The 20,883-nt window shown below is 46.4% G+C and overlaps 3 protein-coding genes across 4 annotated transcripts in view; all 3 read left to right on the forward strand.

The window, feature by feature from the left end:
* The first annotated feature begins 874 nt into the window (after positions 1–874).
* Positions 875–20,883, forward strand: part of LOC133279790 (uncharacterized) — a 188,526-nt gene continuing 168,517 nt past the window's right edge. The window contains exons 1-11 of one of the 2 annotated variants that reach the window (XM_061473943.1): positions 875–1,003; positions 2,057–2,186; positions 2,343–2,436; positions 3,181–3,331; positions 3,690–3,849; positions 4,125–4,250; positions 5,065–5,127; positions 6,505–6,627; positions 6,900–7,055; positions 7,709–7,762; positions 8,032–8,296. In XM_061473943.1, the coding sequence (XP_061329927.1) occupies positions 901–1,003; positions 2,057–2,186; positions 2,343–2,436; positions 3,181–3,331; positions 3,690–3,849; positions 4,125–4,250; positions 5,065–5,127; positions 6,505–6,627; positions 6,900–7,055; positions 7,709–7,762; positions 8,032–8,281 (1,410 nt within the window). In that variant the 5' untranslated portion in view covers positions 875–900 and the 3' untranslated portion in view covers positions 8,282–8,296. Of the gene's footprint in view, positions 1,004–2,056; positions 2,187–2,342; positions 2,437–3,180; positions 3,332–3,689; positions 3,850–4,124; positions 4,251–5,064; positions 5,128–6,504; positions 6,628–6,899; positions 7,056–7,708; positions 7,769–8,031; positions 8,297–20,883 lie in introns of those variants that run through there. The other variant, XM_061473944.1, reaches the window with a different exon arrangement.
* Positions 8,957–13,111, forward strand: LOC133279842 (uncharacterized). Its single transcript, XM_061474017.1, has 8 exons — positions 8,957–9,113; positions 9,290–9,400; positions 9,766–9,852; positions 10,613–10,720; positions 10,921–11,042; positions 11,254–11,376; positions 12,563–12,605; positions 13,034–13,111. Exons 2-8 carry the CDS (start codon positions 9,314–9,316, stop codon positions 13,109–13,111), a joined length of 648 nt encoding a protein of 215 aa, XP_061330001.1. The 5' UTR covers positions 8,957–9,113; positions 9,290–9,313.
* On the forward strand, positions 18,023–20,712 carry GNG13 (G protein subunit gamma 13). Its single transcript, XM_061473570.1, has 3 exons — positions 18,023–18,496; positions 19,548–19,670; positions 20,522–20,712. Exons 2-3 carry the CDS (start codon positions 19,573–19,575, stop codon positions 20,625–20,627), a joined length of 204 nt encoding a protein of 67 aa, XP_061329554.1. The 5' UTR covers positions 18,023–18,496; positions 19,548–19,572; the 3' UTR covers positions 20,628–20,712.

The raw sequence follows: 20,883 nt of genomic DNA on the forward strand, positions 1-20,883 counted from the left end.
ATAGCGGCGCCTCGCTTTGCCCTCACTAAACATGGCGGCGTCGCGCTTCGCCGGCTCTAAACATGGCGGCGCCGCTCTGCCGCGCTTTGCCCTCACTAAACATGGCGGCGCGGCCGCTGTCAGGGCGGAAGTAAGGCGGGGGGGTGCGGGGTGGGCGCTCGGCCGTGGACCCCTTCCGCGGTCAGCCCCACGGAAGGAGTTGTGCGTTCAAATAGTGGCGGGGTTGTGAGGGGCGCGGGGCCCGGCGGAGCGGAGTTGTTTTCGGGGTGCGTTGTGGCCGTACCGCGAGGCGGGGAGAAGGAGAAAGCGGTGGAGGGGGGTGAGGAGCCCGCTTGAGGTGAGCAAAGGGGGGGGGTTGGTTTCAGGGAGGGCAGGGGCCGTTGTGTGAGCGCCATGGGGTGTGATGGCGGGGTTTGGTTGTGGGGGGGGAGCAGGGTCTGTTCTTTTGGGGCCTCCAGGTGGGTTTTGTGTCCCCCCCCCAAGGGTGCTGAGGCTGCAGCCCCCGTTCGCACCCCGGGTGAGCGGTGGCCTCGGGGGATGGGTGGACTTGATGGCCTTAAAGGACTTTTCCAACCCGGTTCATTGTGTGATTCTGGTTAGGGTGAGCGATAACTGTTAAAGAGCCGCTTCATAGCGGGCCCACCTAACCAAAGGAACAGCACTTTGAGAGGTTTGGGGTTGTTTTCTCCCCCCCCATCCCCCTTTTTTTATAGGGTTCTCTCAGTGGTATCTGCAGTGTTTTCTGTACTGAGCACTGTCTGTCTCTGTCCCTAGCATAACTTCACATAGATGAAGGGAGAAGTCTTTATGTCCCTCTCGAGGAAAGGACTTCCCAAGGCAGCCCTAACTTTGTGTCCCGTTTGCTCTCAGATAGTTCATTTCCCGTGGAGTTTGGTAACCATGTGGCAATCGACAAAAGAGGAAGAGCAGAGCATAATCCTGATCAGTGATGATGAAGCTGAGGACCCGCTGGGCAGCCCAGTTATGTTGGTGGACCCTCTGGGTAAGTTGGTGAGGCAGCTCTGGAAAGAGCTTTGGAAATAAACCGATGTTTATTAATTATAAAGCTATCTTTATAAATTATTTATATGCTTAAAATGAGTCTTTCTGCTCTGAAAACAAAATGTTTCACACATAAATAAAACCAGCAGGAACTCCTGTTATTTCATAACTTTTGAGATTCCTTTGGCTGTTCTGTTACAAACTGAGCTGAGATTGGGCTTTTCCGTGTCGGTTGGATCCTTTTGGATTCCGTTAGTTCTGGTTTGATAGTGTCAGGAAGTTTTTGTCCCAGACCACTGAACCATTGTCCTGGCTTCAGCTGTAACTGCTGGTTTTTGCCTTCTTAGTAGCTGCTGCAGAGCTGTGTTTTGGCTTTAGCCTGAGAACAGAGCTGATAACACACTGATGTTTTAGTTGTTGCTCAGTAGTGCTTACCCTGATCAAGGACTTTTCAGTCTCATGCTCTGCCAATGAGGAGGGGCACGGGAAGCTGGAAGGAAGCAGAGACAGGACCCCTGTCCCAAACTAGCCAAGGGGTATTCCATCCCACAGCACATCATGCCCATGATAGAGACCGGGGGGAGTCACCTGGAAGGCTTAGATCACTGCTCTGCCGGGCTGGGTTAGTGGGTGCTGAGCAATTGTGTTGGGCATCACTTGTGTTTATTGTTGGGTTTTTCCCTTCCCTTTTTAGTTTTATATTCTCTCCCCTTGCTATTTCCCTTATATTGGTGGTACTAATAGTAGTTTTGTATTATGCTTTAGTTACTGGACTGTTCTTATCTCAACCCGTGGGGTTTACATTCCTTTGATTCTCCTTCCCATCCCGCCAGGAGCGGAGGGGAAGAAGTGGGGAGGTGAGCGTGTGGCTGTGTGGTCCTCGGTCACCAGCTGGCCTTAACCCACAGCACCCATTCTTACTGACACTGTATGAAACCATCAGAAAACTTGGGCCTGAAAGTGTTTTTAACACTTAAATGTCACAATAGCTGGATGAACTTGTAATGAAGCTGTCGGTTCCTTTGTACTGCCTTACGCTGCATCTTGTCTACAGAGGAGCCTGCTCTGGAGGAGGAGAAATCCGAGGAAGTTGTGGATGAGGAATGTGATCTGGTGGTTACTTTCTGCAAAAAAGCTAATGTGATGCCACATGCAAGATACGACTGTACAACGCACAAGTTTAAGTATGCTCAGTGGTGGGGGGGTGAATGGGGGTGTTCATTTTGCACATTTAGTCCATCTTGCCCAGTAACCTTGTTAGCTTTTAGCAGCTGAAAGCAATAGAGTTGGATAAGCATGAACTTGGTTCATAAATAACCTCCTGCTTTTCCACTTTGTAGGCGAACGGAATGTGATACATGCTCACCCCTTGGGCAGAATGCTGATATTTGTGACCAGTGCTACTGCTATGTTTGTGATAAGCTAGCTTCCGAGGTAAGAATTGTAATCAGGGATCTCACAACTTCAGGTAAACTCCATTACTCAACAGTCTTTTGGAAAAGAAATTGCTCTTGAACACACTAAAAGAATAAATGATAGATGAAATTTAATATTTTAACAGTTCCTCTCCTAAATCTTTCTCTCTTCACAATGCTTCTACAAACATAGTCACTGGCTGGGTTTATTTCTGCTAGTCCAGCCAGTTGTTGGAGTAGATATTCACTTGGTGTGAGCAATTGTACCTGCTGTTTGCTTTAGCCACACAGTGTATTTCACTTGTATTCAAATTACTAAATCAGGCTGGTCTCACTGTGCCGGAGAAATATCAAGCTTTTAGATTGTCCTAACATAGATTGAGGGAGTTGAAGGAATTGGATGTGTGGGGTTGGGTTGTTTGAGTTTGTCTTGGAAAACTTTGGAAGTGAGGGTGAACATGCAAAGGCAGTGCTGTGTCACCAGGTGACAGTGGGGAGGGTGCCAACCTGAAGTGTCTCTGTAAGGTATTCAGGAGTGATAGGAAATTACTATGGGCTTTATTTGCTAGCCATGATATCAAGTTGTTATTGTATTAGCCTCTTGCCCTGACTGTGCAAATACTTCACTGTGGCTTTGCCTGAGTCTGTAAAGTGTAAAGTGAACTGTAGACCTTCACTCAGAGGAACTAACTTTTGATTTGCTCATCTGGGAGGGAGAAAAAAGAACCCAAGCTTTCCCTGGTTTTCGTGTTTTGTGAAATAGTGTGAGAACTGGACCATCCCTGCCCTCTGCCACTGCAATGCACACAACAAAAGCAAGTTCTGGAAGGATCGACGCGACTGTGCCTTGGCTGGCATCCTTGTAACGTTCAATTTGCAGCTCACAGATTTAGATGCAGACCTTCGGCGTGGTGGTAAGTACACATCACGCTGTCCTGGGACACTTGACTCGCTGTGGCTACTCAGTCTGGGGCTTGATGGGCATCTTGTCTGGTCCACAACTCTCCTTGAAAAGGCTTGGTGGATTTTTATGGTAGCAGCTTACTGTTACTCCTCTGGGCTGTACTCGGGGTAGACAAGAGGTCTGCAGGTGCAGTTTGTGCACTTTCTTGCTTTCCTCCCAAAGAAGCAACGAAGCTTTCCTGAGCAATAAGATTGTGTGAGCAATGAAAAGTATTTTACACAGGGTGCTTATGACTGTCTTTGTGTTTCTTTTTGCCTTGAAAAGATTAAATATTGCACTAGATTTCACATCTGTCTCTGCTCTCTTAGGAGATCTTCTGCAAAAATTTATCCAGGAACTTTCTGTGGAATATAATAAGTATCTGATTGGAGAAGTGCTTCCCACACAACACGAATGCTTTTGCCTCCCAAAACTCCCCCCTGGGCAATGCGATATTTGTAGATCACGTGGCATGGAGGTTGTATACAAGTAAGTGACAACAGAACTCAGCTAGTAGCAGTACATGCTGCTGAGTGCAAGTTTGACTTCCTTTGGTGAAGTGGTAATTGGAATTGCTGCACCTGATACAGCAGGAAGAGTCGAGAAGACCTTACTTGGCCAATGAGCTATTAAATGGTTAGAGAGGCTTTTCAAGGAGAGGCAAGTCAGTTTGCTCTCAAACTGTAGAATGGTTGTAATTGCCACTTGTTTATGAAGTCCATCATTGCAGGCACTTTATCTTATAGACCACTTCACTTTCTTAGGTATTCTGGAGTTTTTACACTGGTAACAAGATTTTTAAATCAGGCAGAAAAAGAGAATCCAAAAGCTACTGCTGTCATGTTTCTGGGAGCAGCTAAGGAGATAGCACTTCATAAAGACCCTGCTTTGTAAGTATCCAGTTCCACTTCTAGTGTGTGATCTTCCTTTGCTCCTCAGAGGGAGGAGACCAAGAGTTCTGGTTTTCCATTTATTAAGGGTAAGAATGGTGTAAAGTTCACAGCTCTGGCTGCAGTACAGTGAGAGGAAATTGAGCACACCTGAGGGAGAGATGAGACTGATTATGGGGAGGGCTTTTGGGGAAAGGAGGAGGTTAAAGGTTGGATGTGAGAGGAAGAAGTTAAGTAGGATTGAGTCACGAGGAGGGGAGATGATCTCCAACAAGGGGAAGGAATTTGAGATGGGAACTTGGGAGGTGGGAGGCTGATAGACAGCAGATGGTGGCTGGTGGGGTTAATTCCCCAGGAGAAGGCACAGGGGCAAGGGAGCTTTCCTGAGTGGAGAGTGCACAAGCTGCACTGTGTGAAGAAACATCTGCTTCAGACCTGGAAGGAAGGGAGGATGTGATGTGTTCCTTGGGTAATAAGTTTTAGTTGCCTTCCCTAAGCCTGGAGGCTGCCCTGTCAGCTGGGAGGACTACATGAAACATAATACAACCAGAGTTTAGATAGTTCAGCCTTTACTACTGGTGCTGTTTATTTTCTTGTTTATATCCTGGCTGTTTCATGCTTGATTACTGTCTAGCTTGAACAAAGGTTGCAGAGCTTTGCACTGGAAAATCAATGTAGTTTGGGGCTTAAAACCAAGGCTTTTTATAAAGGAGAAGTCAAGGTGGGTTTTTCTTAAAGAGTTGATTATAGAGAAGAGGGCAAAGGCAGGAAAACAAGGCAAACATTAATTAGGGCTTTTATCCTCCTCTTTTAGAAACTGGCAGAACTTTGGTCACTCATCTTCATTAAAGATTGCTGTCCCTTGTCTGCTGCAAAGGTAAGACTTATCTTGCCATATGATGAGAGGACAAAGGGGTGGTTGCTGGGTGCAGACTTTCTGCTTGCATTTAAAATAAATTTCAGATGATTTCTATTCAAAAGCATAAAGAAAGTGAATGCTTTGGCTCTTAGAAGCCAGAAGTAAACCTGCACAGGTGCATAATCTTCTGGTTCTGTGGCATCAGGAGCTCCTTATCAGGGAGCACAACCTCACTGTGGTGTGTTAGGTATTGAGCAGAGCAAGAGCTGCCTGCATGTAGACTGCAGATGGGTAGGGACAGGCAGAATACAAATGGTGTGCATCAGTCAGCCTCATGAGCGTGCTGTCAGGTTTTACAGCTGTACACTACAAATCAGGGGGTTTAAAAGCTTTGTTGAATACTAGTTCCTTTCTGTGAAGGACAAGGGCAATATTGGCTTTATTTAGAGCCACATAAATATTCAAACCATTCTGTGCTGCTTCAAAGGGGAATAACATGAAGCCAAGAAGATGGATTACTTTTTGACAGTATTCTAGGAGTGTTCTGCAAGGCTAGACCAGAAGGTGGTGTCAGGTGGCTACTTGTGGTTGGTAAGCCAAAGAGTAGATAGTGATCTGTTAAAGACCAAAACAGCAGCCTTGTAGTATCCCACTGGGATGGAGTAGTCAAGGATGTAACATCGCATTGTTCCCTAGAGGCTGATGAATGAGGACATCGAGCTCACTTGGCTTAATTCGTTTCTCATTTTAGCTTTATATTTCACCTTTAACCCAAAATTCACTTGCACCAGAAGGTTAATGAATTAAGAATTAACTTTTTTTCAGGAGCCCTCAAAAACAATTACATGTTCTCACCTCTCATTTGAAAGTAATGACAGGTGTAACCTAAATTCTCTATCAGTTTTCATTTTAAATCGCTATTCTTGAATTAAATTTCTTGAAAAGAAAAAGAAAAGGAATTTTTTGTCTCCCTCACCCAGTTCTCAAAGAGTAAACCCTCCTTTGTGTTATATCCAGTGGTCAGGTAAGAGGGAAATGCTTTCTGCAGCTGTGAGGGTGCCAGGAGCTTGAGTTGACCAGGTTACTTCTTGGATTCATCAGTGTTTCTCCGTATACTCAATGCTGATCATTGCTTTAAAAGTTAAGGCCACAGAACCTTGGTTTCACTGATGTTTAAAACAATAAAAGACCAATACTGTTATTCACTACAAATCTTACAGCACAAAGTCAAGTATAGATCCAAGCTGTCTGACTTTTAACCAAAACCAAGCCCCTGAACTTGTGTAGAATAGCTTCCCATAGGATTAAAACCAAACCCCACAACAACTTAATAGTAATTCCTCCAAATTTAAGAGAATTTGATTTTTCTTTGTTTTTTTTCTCTTCAAAACACAGGATCACAACCCAACTTCAGAGGATGCTGGTGTTGTGTGACTTCCCCAAATTCTTGCATGAAAAGTTTATTAACTTTTTTCAGTCCATCTCACTTCCATGTCACTGCTTTGGCTTCTCAAACAGGTATGTTCTTCACGGGTTGTTTAGAGAAGGTGTTTTTATACAGTTGCCTGATGTGAAAACAGCTGTATAGAATGGGCATCAGCGTTTTATAGGGAGATTTCAGTATTGGCTGCTTTGTATTTGTCCTATCCTACCAGGAAAAGTTCTGGTTGTAGATCCTATGGCTAAGTTGTCCATATGTTTCATTGCTAAATCTTCATGTTGCTTAAGGGAAAGGAGTTGTGGTGTACAAAAACCCATGGTTGAAAATTACTTTCTTTTTGTACTTCCAGCTTGAATGTTATGCCATGGGATCATGTGTTACTGACCACTGTGTTAAAAGGCCAGAACGTCACTGGTCAAAGAAGAATGAAAGGAAGAAAAGTGTCCCTGTGGGAATGGCTTTCTGTTATAGAGGCTCGAGTGGAGAGATTGGTAGACAAGAAGAAGTAAGATCAGTTTGGCCTTGTTTTGTATCTTTATTTTATGAACACATCATTTGTTTTGCATGGTGCTGACTGCACTGTAGTGTTTTCCTAACATCTGAGATTTGTATAATGGGGAAACCTGCAAAACAAAGACATGTTTGAAGCTGTTTGTGCCCATTCCTTATCAGGAAGGCCAGTAGCTTTTTGAAGTTTTTCAAAGCAGAATCAAGGCCTTTGAATGCTTCAGGGTCAGAAAAAGAATGTTGAAGTGGATCATTTCCTTGTTTCTGTACACCCAGTAGGTTTTGGATGTTGATGTTTAAAACAAATTCTGTTCATCTAAAGGCTGACTAGGTGGAAGCTGGCCAAAAAAGTGTGTTCTGGCCTCTGGGTCTTCAGAAGTCTGCATTTAAAAGAATACAGTCCACTTAAAGAATTAAATTGAAAAGCAGCCTCCTGTTTTATTTTGCCAGAGTGCAGATATAATCAGTGGGTGGCTTCTTGGAGCTTCATTCCAACTGTCTCTTTCTACCAGTTATGTCTCGTCTTGTGCAATGTATCTTATGTAGGAAAACCTATTGTTTTGCTTCATTAATTGTAGTATATGTTTTATTGACCTATATATAGCTTTCCACTTCCTTGCTTTTCCTACTATCTTTTGCTTTCCTCCCCAGCTATAAAGAAGTTGTTCGCTACCTGAGGGCTGTGAAGTGCAATGATATCAAAGGGTAAATGTGTTTTTTTTTATCTTCCCAATTATTTCTTTGCCTTAAGAATGTGTCCTAACCTGTTTCTCTTCAATGTGTAATAAACTAATAGCATGAAAAGCAGTAGGATTTTGGCAGCTGTTTGCCAAGTGAAAGCAATGCTGCATTGCAACTAACTTCTGCCTCATCAGTGTAACTCACTAGTGGTCAAACATAATTTGATCTATAAAATGTAGAGTAAAACGTTCATATTAATGAAAACCAAATACTCATCCCTTTTCTCTTTCCAGGTTAAGCCACCTGCAGGATAAAATCCCGTTCTATCTGTGTAAATCTGGAAACTTCATGGATGCTGCCCATTCCCTGCTGTTTGCTGTCAACAACCTCGCGTGCTGCACTGCCTGCCGCCTAACAGCCTCTGAGTATGAGGTCTATCTGAAGATGTTCAGAACAGGCAGCGTCCCAGATGGAAATGATATACTGGACCCTGGGCTCTGGATTGCAGCTGGCAAGTGTGATTTCTTCCTTAAGCACATTTAGAATCTTAATTATGGCTTTTACTTTTTCATTAATATTAATAACATTCTAAGGGACTCTGATCCCACCTATAAATTGTCTGGACTAAAGCATAGGCCATAGCACCAGGCAGGAAGAATGTCTTTATATCTGAGCATGAAGTGTACCCTCATTTGGCTACGCTTCACACAAGACTAGTTTCATCAACTGTGAAGCTGTTTTGCCAAAAGCAACCTGTGAACATAGAGATCTCCCTGTTGCATCATGGTGTGACTCTAGGGGTAGTGTGTCACTTTGCACTGTGGTATGTCTCAGTTTTGACCTTGAGAATTAAAGCTTCCTGATGGAAAGGGTTTCATAGTCTGTGCATTACATTCTGTCACTAGGTCAGGCACTCATAACTGTGATCATCTGGTGTGTGCTACTTGTCAAGGGGTATTCTGATTTATTTTGGAGATGTTCAGCTACTAGCAGGGTTCTTCAAAGTGTGGGATACTGACGGTGTGTATCGCACTGTGATGTACATAATGAAGACTTTGTTCTGGGTCGTCTCCTCTAAATTGTATTCAGTTCTTTGCAGCTTTCCAGAATAGCATTTTACTGCTGATGTCCTTCAGTTCGGAACCTACTAAATACTGTAAAACAATTGTAGACACTTGTTTGTCTCTTTGTTAGGTTTCTGTAGAAACATACCTATAACTAAGTATCCTGTTTGGTTTCCTAATCTGTGATTATTCAGGAAATATAAGATGGTTTGGATATTTTTTTTCTTCTTACAGGGCGTCCCTTGAAAGATAGTGCTCTGATTAAGCAGGCACTGAAACTCCTTTACAGCAACACGTCACTCTACAGGAATGTGAGTCTCTTAAAACTGTGCTTCTGTGGCCCCTTGAGTGTTTCTCTGTATTACCTGTTTTGTCCAGTTACTTCCCTAATGCAAGGATTTACTATCAAAACCCTTTTACCTCTGAATAGTTTGCACTTCTGTGAACAGGTTTGGCTTTGTAAAACAAATGCTCTGCTGTGTTGCAGCCTAAATGCTGGAGTACCCTCGTTATGATCTTGGGCAGTAGCAATTTTCTGGGAAAAAGAGGGCACCTACGTCCCGTATTCCTGAGAGAGCCACCACTTGACTTCCAAAAGGTAACTGAAACAGTCCAGTGAAATGGGAGAACCTCTTGTCTTGGATTTATGAGACTTCATTTGATGTGGGCATTGGCTTCTTCTTCTAAATGCTAAGGTTAACTTTACAGTTCCTCAAATACTCTTGTATGTGCAGAATGTTGTGACTCAGGAGTGTTAAATACTACAGTGATTAATTCTGCATGCAGCTCAATGCCTAATACTGAGTCTGTATCTTTTACTGTTGAGATGGATCAGGTAACAAAATGGATAGCGAAGCAGTTTAAGAAAAATACGTAAAAGTACATTAAAGAACATCTTGAACACTGTTTGTTTGTAGAGTATCTGACCATCCTTCTCCTTGTGACCCATTACCTGTGTTTTAGGGGGTGCTTGCTGCCAGTTGTGGCCCTTTGAAGGAACTGAAGGCAAAAATTAACGTTTCTTTACCACCTTCTATTTTCTCTCCTGATGTAAGTGTGCACATAGCAATAAGAAAATTTACTATTTGTGTTATTGTGCTTGAAGATATAACAGTGTTGAAAACAGTTGGATTATTAAAGGCTTTTAAAGGGAGCTTGAAGATTTTGGGGGGAGGAATTGGCCTAAGACTGTTCTTAGCACAGTCTAAAGGCTAGAGCAGACATCTGAAGTAAGAAAGCGATAAGGTTTTGTTCTGGTCTGACACCATCTTCAGCCTAGGACAAGTCTTGCTTTATAACTGTCCAAATGTATACATTTATAACGTGGGAGGGCTGGTGGTAGTTGATTCTGTCTGTAACTTCTCACAGGGTGATCTTGTACAGTTTGTTTTAAACAGGAGACTACACTTTGAGACTTGACACAGTGTTTGGCTCAAAACTTGGAATAGCTCAGGATTTCTAAACTGGTTTTGAAGAATGGTTTCAAGTATAGTGGAACATGTCTAAAAATGGCTTGGAATATATTCTGTATTGAATACAGTCAGTACATCTAAGGAGATTTCTTAATTTCTGCTTCATATTTCTGGGAGGACTTTATAGCATGTTTCACCTGATGTTCCCAGAAATAAATACCTGTTCTATTCCCCTTTCTTTTGGCCTTCTTAAGATTCACATGGATGTCATGTGTGACATCTAACCTGTCTATCTGGAATGGTAGTGACTTAGTGCTGATTTGATGGGATGAGGTAGGCAAGTAGTGGGGAAAGTGGGCTTTTAAATACATGTCTCTTCTTGTCATCTCTCCCTGTAGTTACACCAAGAGGCTTGTCTTATTGTCGCGGTACAAGCAATACAACAGATGGTTTTTTGTGATCTTCCATACTTGACTTCCTTCTTAGAGATAGCCCTGGCTTTTGGGGTGAGTCCTGGCTGTTGATTTCTCTTCTAAAAGATGGAAGCAAATGATATTTAAAATCTGTGTAACACCAACATGGAGATTTTGGACACATTTAACTTGATTTGTTCCTCTTTAACTTTGCTGACCTTCAGTTCAGGCTGGTTTTTAAGAAATGATTGCCACTTGGGTTAAATCACTGGTCTTACTTTGTCTCTTCCTAGAGTAACTTTTGGGCTTTGAGGCTGTTATTGGACCATCTTTCCTGTGATGAAAACGTTCTCGATGGCACTGTCAACCTGATGTTGAGAGATCTACATTGTCAGAAAGCAACAATGCTAAAGCTGTGAGTAAACACTTGCTCCCAGTCTGTCTGCTTATGGAAACAGTAAGAGCAGCAGTGACGTTTAGCAGAGATGTGACCCTTAGCTCTTTGAAACCAGCCTGCCCAGGGCTTTGGATAAGTCAAGAACGCAGATAAGATGCCAGGAATTAGTAGGCAAGTTGTTTCTGCTGTTGCACAGCTGTGTTCTGTTTCCTGCTTTTGTATCGCTTAGGTGGCAAAACCTTGGTCCCCTGTATGTGGGTGAATTCCTTTGCCTGTTCCTGACTTGCAGACATCAGAAGATGCAATCCGTTGGCCTCTTGAGTCTGAGTATTATCACAGAGAATCTGCATGTGTAAGTGTGAATCTTCATCATAGCCAGATAGAGAATCATTGCGTTGCAAAGCTGAAGGTCGTTTTCTTTTAACTGTCTTAATTCACAGCTGATTCTTGGTTTTCCTTCTTCCTTGTCATTAGCAGTGGTAAAGGTACTGAACATGATGCTCTGGGTAGACTTGAAATTGTTCTGTTACCTGTTGCAACCAAATGGCCTCCTCACTTCCCAGTGTTGTGAAAAACAGGTCTCCTCTTGGCAGCTCTGACCAGTCATCAAGATTACACAGGGTACAGTCTAGTTCTGTTACTGAAGCATCACTGTCATCAACAGCAACCAAAAAACCTCTTAATTAGGACTTGGAACAAAGCTGCTACTGGAATCTAAGGAGGCTTAATACTGTATATGGCTTTATTTAGAGAAAATAATTAAAAGTAGCTCAAAACGTGTATCATTGTGCATCTGTAAAGAATACAGTGGGAGAACAGGGTCAGTACTAAGCTTGTAAGAAATACTTCACATGGTGGGGAGGGAGTAGACCCCCACCAAAACCTAAAGATTGAGGAATGTATGTGCACTGTTATGCAAACTGAGGACAGCATTATGTGCCTGTCATTGTCTTTTAAGCGACACCACTTGCTCTGCAGCAGCCACAAAGCTTCAGTGGGTGGGGAAAACAGTCCTGAAAGAGTCTAAGTACTTTGTTTGGATTGCAAATGATAAGGAAGCACTGATGTGTCACTTTTGAGACCTTGAGCTGTTTCTGAGCGTAATCTTTGCTCTCCTGTGTTATGCAGTAAAGCTCTCTAGGCTTTAGAGTGATAGACTTTAATGTATTGATATAATAGTTTCTAAATTAATTGACTCTCTGGTTGTATACTAGAAGGCAGAGTAATTGCTCTGGCACTTTTAATTCACACATAGCTGCTGGCAGCAGAGTAATGGTGAAAATTCACCTCTTGGTAACTGTCTTAAGTGGAAATCATGGGCAGGTAAGTTGAAATTCTTCAGTTTCTTCTCTCTAGCCTTTGCTTCGTGTAGCAGAGAAAATAAAATACCTTATTTCATTTCTATTTGAAAGTTAAAGTGGGTTGTTGGACTGGCCTTTTTGTAAAGCCTTGAGTAATGCAGAACTCAGAGTGGCTGAAATTGAGGGCAGGTGCATCCCTATGAGAAAATGGATTAAGACTCTGTATCTGGTTTTCAGGTGTCCTTGGGCAAAGCATCTTTGCAACTTCTTTCACAATGCAGTGAGTATCTCTATGTATTTGAATTTAACAACAAAGTGTATCAGTGACAACTGTATTACTTATCAGTTGGATATTTAAATATAACATTTAATGTGTCATGTATCAAACGATAAGATGAAAAGAGGGTAGATTTAGATAAGATATAAAGAAGACCTCTTCCCTGTGAGGCACTGGCACAGAGTGCCCAGAGAAGCTGTGGCTGCCCCATCCCTGGCAGTGCTCAAGGCCAGGTTGGACACAGGGGCTTGGAGCAAGCTGCTCCAGTGGAAGGTGTCCCTGCCCGTGGCAGGGGTTGGAGCTGGAGGAGCTTTAAGGTCCCTTCCAACCCAAACTAGGCTATGATTCTATTTAATGTCATATGTCCTTGATATTTATAATGACATTATAAAAATCACTGAAGTATGCTGCCTGTTTCTTTTCCTTCCCAGCGACTGAAGAACCTGCCCCTTGGCGCTGCAGCTCATCACGAAATCTCGAAGTTCACGAGCCTGTTTGAGAAAGAATAATCTGTCAAAATCTTCAGGAATATTTCCCAAGTTGTCTCAATGTGAGAAATCTCTTCTGGAGTCCCTACAAATCATCCTCAGACAAATCCAAAATGGGATCCTAGGTGAAGGTGGGGAGCAGCAGGCTGCGTTCCTTGCATCAACGGATGTGTTGAGGAAATTTCCTTTCTTGTTGGTCCATGCGTGAAGCATGGGGATGGGTTTCAGTTTCCTTAAAAAGCCGTTCTACAGCGAGATGCTGGCCGGTGTTTAGGATGAGGGAGGGAAACGCAGGTGAAGCACAAAGCATGAGTCTTTATTTCTGTTGTCATGCAGATGTGCTACGGGGGAGCCATCTGCGGCAGAGCTGCGAAGAGAGCAGAGGGTTAAAAGAAGGCATCCTGCCTTTGCCCAGGTGTGTGAGTGACAGCATGCCCTGAAATGCTGTTTGCACACCCTTTTTGTTTTGTATTATGAAAACAACCTGCTCCTGAGGCTGAAGGGCATTAACTGAAGGGTTCTTGCTGCTTCAAGAAAGCAGATTGAGGAGGCCTCATGCAGTGAATAACTTGTTTTGTTAGCAAATAGCACAGGTTTCATATGCGGACGCGGGTTGTATTTGGTTTTATTTCCTGCAGTTGGTGACTTAGGGGGTGCTGATGGCTCCGGTTTTTTCAAAGCCTTATTTTAGTGCTAAGTTGGAGTTAATGTTTGACCTATGGAGGTAGAAATGAAGAAACATTTCAAGCCTGATTGATATCCTTTGCCCTGCTGTGATACCTGCCTGCATCTGCTCTGGCAGGCAGCAGCAGCAGAAGAAATCATCATCTGTGATTCGTTTTATTTTGCACATTCAAGTCTTTTGCAGCTTTTGTTGTCCTAAATAAACTCTGCTGCTGTTAAAGTTTTGTACATCTGGGCCCTGTGTTTGAGTCGACACAGTCTCCAGTAAAACTCTATGGAAATGCAGTCGTTGTCAGCTCTGTTTTATGGGGGGTGTGGTTGGGGTTTTTTCTTTGAATGGGTGCTTTGTCCAAGTTCAGGCAGGACAAGCCTGGTCAGGGAGGGTCCTTGAGCCTCTGGAATGTGGCTCTGCTGGTGGCTACGCCACAGCTCCTTCTGCTGCCCTGGAAGACCCACTGGTGTGTCATCTCATCCCAGTTTCCAAGACGGGTTTCGTGCACGTTTCTAATTACATAACCTTTCCTCACCTCACATTCCTGAGCAGTAGAAGATCCCTGTTCCTGTTATGTCCAATGGGGAGAGAACAAAAGACAGGGAAGGGACTTGCAAATGCTGATCTTCACAGGCCCTGTATCATGTTCTCTGCTTTGCCCTGGTACGTAAGAACTTCCCATTCCTGCCCTATGATGTTTCCTGGCTGCTCTCCTGTTCCCAGCTCTCCAATAGAAGCCAGTTTGTTAGTCCCTGGGTGTGCTGATGGTTACATCATGCTCTGTCGTTTCACTGTGGGTGTGAAAAGGGAACAGTGAAACCAAGGCAGCCCCAGCACTACACTAAACTTGGACTGGATGTAGGCTTCTGGGTGTCACCTTGTGCAGGAGAAGGGGGCAGGTGAGGGCAGGGGTTTTGTTCCCCCTTCCAGCCTGGATTTACCATCACAAGGAAAGGGTTAGGAACACCTTATTTACTGTAAGTAAATAGCATATCTATTCATTATTTATCTACTTCTCAATTTTAATGCATTATAGCAGCCCTTATCTATAGAGTAATCCTCCCTGTGATGATAAAATCTTTTATGTATGAGAAAAAGGCTTTCTCTGACTATCTACGCTTGACTTTGGGCATGGATTGGGTAGATGCAGGTATAGTTCTTACACTTGACCACAGTGCAAAACATCTTCCTGGTGCCCTGAAACCGTGACTAATGTAGCCCTGAAGGTAAATCGGAGGCTGATCTTGTCTGCTTTGCTCCAGGTATAAGTGAGAGGAGCAGGGCTCATGAAAAATTGAAATACAGAGGTTGGAGAAGCAAATGGGCACCCAGAGCTGCCTCATCCACGTATTGTATTTTAGCAATCGACCATTTTAGCAAGTCTCTGCCCGGCTCATGCTGCCAAACACTGAACCCACCATTGGCAACTAAGTGCCTGCATTGAAAATACAATTTCATCTGAAAAGAGGGGAATTGTCTGATGATAAAGCCTGGGATGGAATGCCATTGTCTGGCTCAGGAGCATTATGTACCTGCCCAGGTTGTGATCAGCAGTGAGCAACCTACCTGGGGGCTGGTTGATTATGGGTAGGGTTGCTGAAAGTCACTGCCAATAAACTCATTGTTTATGGGCCTCAGGGGGAAGTCCTCAGTATAATAAAGAACAAAGAAGTAAATGCCTTGGGCTAGTGCTGCTGGTGACCCTGGGTGGCTCTCCCAGCTCTGCCCATGGGGGAATGGGGATGCACACCCCACCAAGGCTGAGCTCCGAGCAGAGGACATGGCAGGGGCAGCTGTGCCCTCTTGGCTACGTGAACAATGGGCAATTCATAAAGTAAAAGGGCTGGGGGTGAATTTCGAGTGACTTGGGGGTGATGCTCAGGGCCATCCCCAAACCTCCTGCCTCTGCCTGCATTACCCGTCCCCACCTCGGCTGCTGTGAGTGCTGGTGCCGTTTCTCCCAAGGACACTGATTAACCTCCAAAACGACTTTGTCCCTTTGGAGCGTGCACCAGAGAACCGAGTTATCTAAAACACCATCCCAAAGAGCCATAGTTAGCAGCTGGGGCTGAGGCAGACCCCTGCTTCCCAGGGACAGCAATGAGGGCTGCTGACTTGGTGCCAGTGCAGTCCCACACCCTCAGATGACAACCTTTGGTCCTGTATGGTGTAGCACAGGGTACGTATGTCACACACAGCATCCCGTCCATTCAGCTCCTGCCTCAGGAGCTGCCCTTCCCTGCTTTGCACCTAAATAATGCAGGGAGAGCACTAAGGAATGGGATGCAAGTCATCGCACGGCTACCCTGGGATGGAAAGGAGTTGTGCTCCTCCAGCTGCCTGCCCAACCAAAAATACTCCTTTTTAATAACTGGCCTAAGCAAAGTAAAGCCCCAGCTCGTTGCTGGCTGCCAGGTTAACAGATGGCTGCAGTCATTAATATTGTACAACTTCAGGAGTTCATAATACTTTAATCTACAAAGCTGGTGGGGTGGCTAATGGGAGCCCCACAATCTGCTGTGCCGAGTCCGTCCCAGACCCCCTGAGGGATGGGCAGACGTATCCACAAGGCTCCCTGCCTCTTCCAAGGATGCCACGGCCAGGTAGAGCTGGGATGAGCTCAGTGAACCCCTGCATTTACCTCTGTTGTTAATGGGGGCTCCTAAATTCACCATGTGTTGCCCCAGCCCTGCTCGGCCGTCAGACTGTGGGAAATCCACAGAATTCCAACCACCCCTCTTCAGGGTCAGTTTATCATCGAGCCCAGGCCTTTCCCATTCTCTTTTGAAGGCAGCACGGGGAGATTATGACTGATGTCAACAGGCAGATAATCTCTGGTTCAGCGCTGGGTATCGCTGACCTCCTTAATAGACATAATAGAGGGTTTGGAGCAGGGCAGGGTGCCCTGAGCTGCCCCCACCCCAAGCAGCCCAGCACCGTGGGGCTGTTTGCAGCAAGCAAAGCCCAGCGTTGCCTTTGCAATTAACAAGGGACATTTATTGGTTCCTTTGGGTGCCACGGGCTCAGCGTTTGGCTCCAATGAGCTCCATCGATCCCTGGCCAAGGCCCAGGCTCCGGCATCCTCTCTTGGAGCAGGGTAGAGGAATGGTGGCTCCAGGAGGCTGCCGGGAGGCTCTTAGCACTATTGATTGCCTGGGGAGGCTGAGGGCTGGCTCCTGGTGGGGCTTTGCCTTTGGCCAGGTCAGTTAGCAGGGCATTGAGTGGCTGCTCTGTAGAAATGGCTCCAGTGGGTTAATGCTATAAAGGCTTATGGAGAGAGGTACCCTAGATAGATAGATAGATGATAGATAGATATAGATAGATAGATGATGATAGATAGATGATAGATAGATAGATAGATAGATAGATAGATAGATAGATAGATAGATAGATAGATGATGATAGATAGATGATAGATAGATAGATAGATGATAGATAGATAGATGATTGATAGATAGATAGATAGATTAGATAGATATAGATAGATATAGATAGATGGATGATAGATTTTAAAATATATATATGTATAATTATGTATATTATATATATTCTATATTTTATATATCCACTCACACATATCTATGAGATTGAATCATAGAATGACAGAGTGGTTTGGGTTGGAAAGGACCATAAAGCTCATCCAGTTCCACCCCCCTGCCATGGGCAGGGACACCTTCCACTAGAGCAGATATACCATAGAACGCCATAAGAACCAACATATACATGCATTTCACCTCCAGGTCATTGAATGCCCAGGACACCAGGGGGATTTGCCAAGGCTCCAGCACACAGAGGTACCCCTGTCTATACCAGAGCCTCAGCTCTTTGGGGTGCTGTAGCCAGGACAAACAGCCCCATGGATGGACAGCAATGGGAGGCTTTTGGGGCTCAATTTGGGCAGCTTTTCTCTGTGGAAACGTTTCTTAAGGCAGGAAATCTTCCCTTAAGGGTTTTTTAGTGTTTATTTAATGAAGGTTTGGGGCTGGGGGGTTCCTCTCTTTGGGGTTTTGCTTTTCCATCAATTATGTTCCTTTTACTCAGCTAAACCAACTGCCAGTGGCCTTTTGTCCCTCCAAGTAACACAATAATAGCTTTTTTAACACTGCTGCCCTGTTCCCCTTGTGCTGACCCTGCCCCTTCACCCGCCATATGTTTCATCTCCAAAGGCTCACTTTGGGGCATTTACTTTCTTTTCATCCCCTTTCTTTAACCATCTCTTCCCTGGGTACACCCCCTGCATCCCCTTGGCTCCACCAGCAGCAGGGAAGTGGGAAGAACCGCAAAATCCAGGAGCAACTGCAGAAAAGCCATGGCAGGGCTGGCATTTGCAGGGATGCAGGATGCAGGCAGGGCCTCCCTGGGGTACCGCTGTGTCCCACCACGCGTTACCCCCCCCCCCCCCCCTTGGGGCCTTTCTTGTCCCCTTAGGGCCATGGTGGATGCTGCGGTAACCCCATTCCAGCCGCTCTGCCGCTGGGTACCAGGACGCTGCCTCCATCCTGGTCGCTCACATTCATCGGAGCCAAATCCCCCGGGAGCAGCGGGGGGGGGGAAGGACGCTCCCATTATCCGGCTCCTGCCGTGTCGGAGGCAGCTGGACCAGCCGTGCATTAATAGATTACACAGAGGATCCGGCAGCGTCGGGAGCAGCGCGGGCAGGGCCGGGGCTTTGCTGAGCCGGTGGGGACGGACACGGCCCCCGCTGCCCACTGACACCTTCCCCAGCACAGGTAGGTGGAGGGTCCGTGCGCGGGATGCTGCTGCTGGGCTGGCTGGAGCAAGGGATGGGGATGCTGCTCCCCATCTGATCTCCAGGAGAGCCCCGGGGAGGCCGTGCAGGGGGGATGCTGCGCACTGGCCGCTCGCCCTCTTCCCGAGCATGGATGTTGTTCCAAGGGATGCTCTGCGGAGGAGCAGAGCTGGGGCAGCCCGTGCGGATGCCAAGCTGCCAGTGCGTGGCTGGATCTGAGCCGTGCTGGTGCGTGGAAGGATATAGTGTGTGTCGTGTCCCCCCCCCCCCCGCACATCAGTCCTTGCCTGACCCTGTAATGGGGGCTTCAGCCTGGTTTGGGTGCAGGATGGGCACCCTTGGGGCTCAGCCGCAGCGGGTGCAAAGGTGGGTGCTGCCCTGTGCTTCTGCATGCTGGAGGTCTGGGGTCATGGCAAGGGAAGGTCCCCATGCCCCTCTTCATGGGGTGACACAAGGAGCCAAGTGCTTGCAGGTCTCATGGTCACAGCTCGCGCCTCGGTTTCCCCATCGTGCCTGTCCCCACTGTTATCCAGCACCCAGGGCCACTGTATGGGGGTGCCGAGGTGGTCTGTGATGATTTGTCTTGCTCCCCACATCAGATGCCCATCCACATGAGCTGTTTCCAGGGTTATCTACCCAGCCATGTGGATGCTCAAAACCCCTCCTGATCCTGCTTTGGGCTACGTCCACTCAGGAGAAGGACAGACAATGGCATGCCCCAATGGCCCCTGGTTGCTCTTTGCCACTGTCCACCCTAAGCAATAGAACCATCCCAATTGCAGCCAAATCTGGCCAGATGCATGCACCCACATCTACGAGAGGCCAGCCCTGGGCACCCATCCTGTGCTGGGCTGGCCTTGTACCCCACAGGTAAGTGCAGCATCACCAAAACCTCCTGGAGCCATGGGCTGCTCCGCCATAGGGCTGGAAACCTGAGGGATCCCATCTTTATGGGGTGCAGAGCTGGGGGGGGGGGGGGGGTCAGGGCAGTATGTGGCCATGGGATGCAGCACCAACATCCTCATCTGCAGCCCCACAGAGCCCCAGGGGGCCACCATGGACGAGTGGGACCTCCCGCAGTGGAAGAAGGAGGTGGAGAGCCTCAAGTACCAGCTGGCCTACAAGCGGGAGATGTCCTCCAAGACAATACCCGAGTGAGTGATGCCCCCATCCCTCCCATCCCTGTATCCCTGTGAGGAACCCGGCTCTTCTTCACCCCGACACCAACATCTCCCTTCAAACCATCAGGGGGCCCAAAATGAGGCGGGGTTGGAGGTTTTCCCTTATGGTTCTTCAATTCCCCCCCCCCCAGGTCCCAGCAGCAGAAACTCACCAGCTCCAGTACCGATGCTCACAATGATCCTTTGCACTAAGTCCTTCCCATCCCAGCTCCTTTCCAGCTGCCCATCCTCAGTGGTGGCCAGGACATGGCGGCAGCCATAGAGACACCCCAAGACCTCCCCATTCTCCAGACAAGTGTTCAGACCCCCCCTGCAGAGCTCAACTCACTTAAAGCTGTAAAACAAAGCCATGGACAAGTGTTTCCCATCCCTCGTTTGTACCTCCCTGCTCCTCAGGGGGAGGTACTTGGCCCCATCCCATCGCTTCACCCAGCCCGTGTTCCCCTTTCTAACCCACTTAGAAAGGGGGACAGAAAAAGAGCAGCTTTAGCAAATCAGTTTTAAACCATCATAAGTAAGCTTTTAAACGCAACATAAATGAGTTTGAAACCTCACCATAAATGACTTTTAAAGCACAACATAAAGACCATCCCCATGCCGGCAGCACAGGGGCAGCCACGGATGCAGGGGATAAAAGGCTGCTATTAAGCTCATTTCTTTCCCTCATCTCTCCCCCATCCATATAAAAACCTGGGAGCAAAGGACCCATGTGCTGGTAGAGGCTGCACCAGAGCTGGGCTCACCCCAATGCATCCAGCTGTGCATCCCAAGCCAACGGACCCCCTTTGGGATCAACGCCCACCCCTTTACTCCCATCTCCGCAGGTTTGTGAAGTGGATCGAGGACGGCATTCCCGAAGACCCCTTCTTGAACCCGGAGCTGATGAAAAACAACCCTTGGGTGGAGAAGGGCAAATGCAGCATCCTCTGAGGGACCCCCCCTTGAACCTCCCCCTTTATCCCCTTGCCGAATGTACTTTTATATTAGCCAGCTTCCTAATATGAGAACCTGAACCAAAACCCAACCCTCAGCTTGGCTTCTTATTTACAGTAGTAGAAGCATTGCTATTTTAGATAGGGGGGAACAGGGACAGCACATTGGGGTGGGCAGCGTGGTGGGACAGAGCAGCAAGGGTACCTCCAGGCTCAGGCTGCAGTCCCAGCCTCAGGCATCCCCTCTGCCCCTG

This window comes from Pezoporus flaviventris, unplaced genomic scaffold (assembly GCF_033815535.1).
Source record: "Pezoporus flaviventris isolate CSIRO_AGI_PZ_B2104156 unplaced genomic scaffold, CSIRO_AGI_Pfla_v1 ptg000078l, whole genome shotgun sequence".
In the NCBI taxonomy this organism is placed as follows: domain Eukaryota; kingdom Metazoa; phylum Chordata; class Aves; order Psittaciformes; family Psittacidae; genus Pezoporus; species Pezoporus flaviventris.

Coding starts and splice junctions, on each gene's coding strand:
- GNG13 (XM_061473570.1), top strand. CDS start 19,573: ATGGACGAGTGGGACCTCCCGCAGTGGAAGAAGGAGGTGGAGAGCCTC. Junction 19,671..20,521: donor TCCTCCAAGACAATACCCGA/GTGAGTGATGCC, acceptor CCATCTCCGCAG/GTTTGTGAAGTGGATCGAGG.
- LOC133279842 (XM_061474017.1), top strand. CDS start 9,314: ATGATCTTGGGCAGTAGCAATTTTCTGGGAAAAAGAGGGCACCTACGT. Junction 11,043..11,253: donor AAAGCAACAATGCTAAAGCT/GTGAGTAAACAC, acceptor TGTATCGCTTAG/GTGGCAAAACCTTGGTCCCC. Junction 12,606..13,033: donor GCAACTTCTTTCACAATGCA/GTGAGTATCTCT, acceptor TTTCCTTCCCAG/CGACTGAAGAACCTGCCCCT.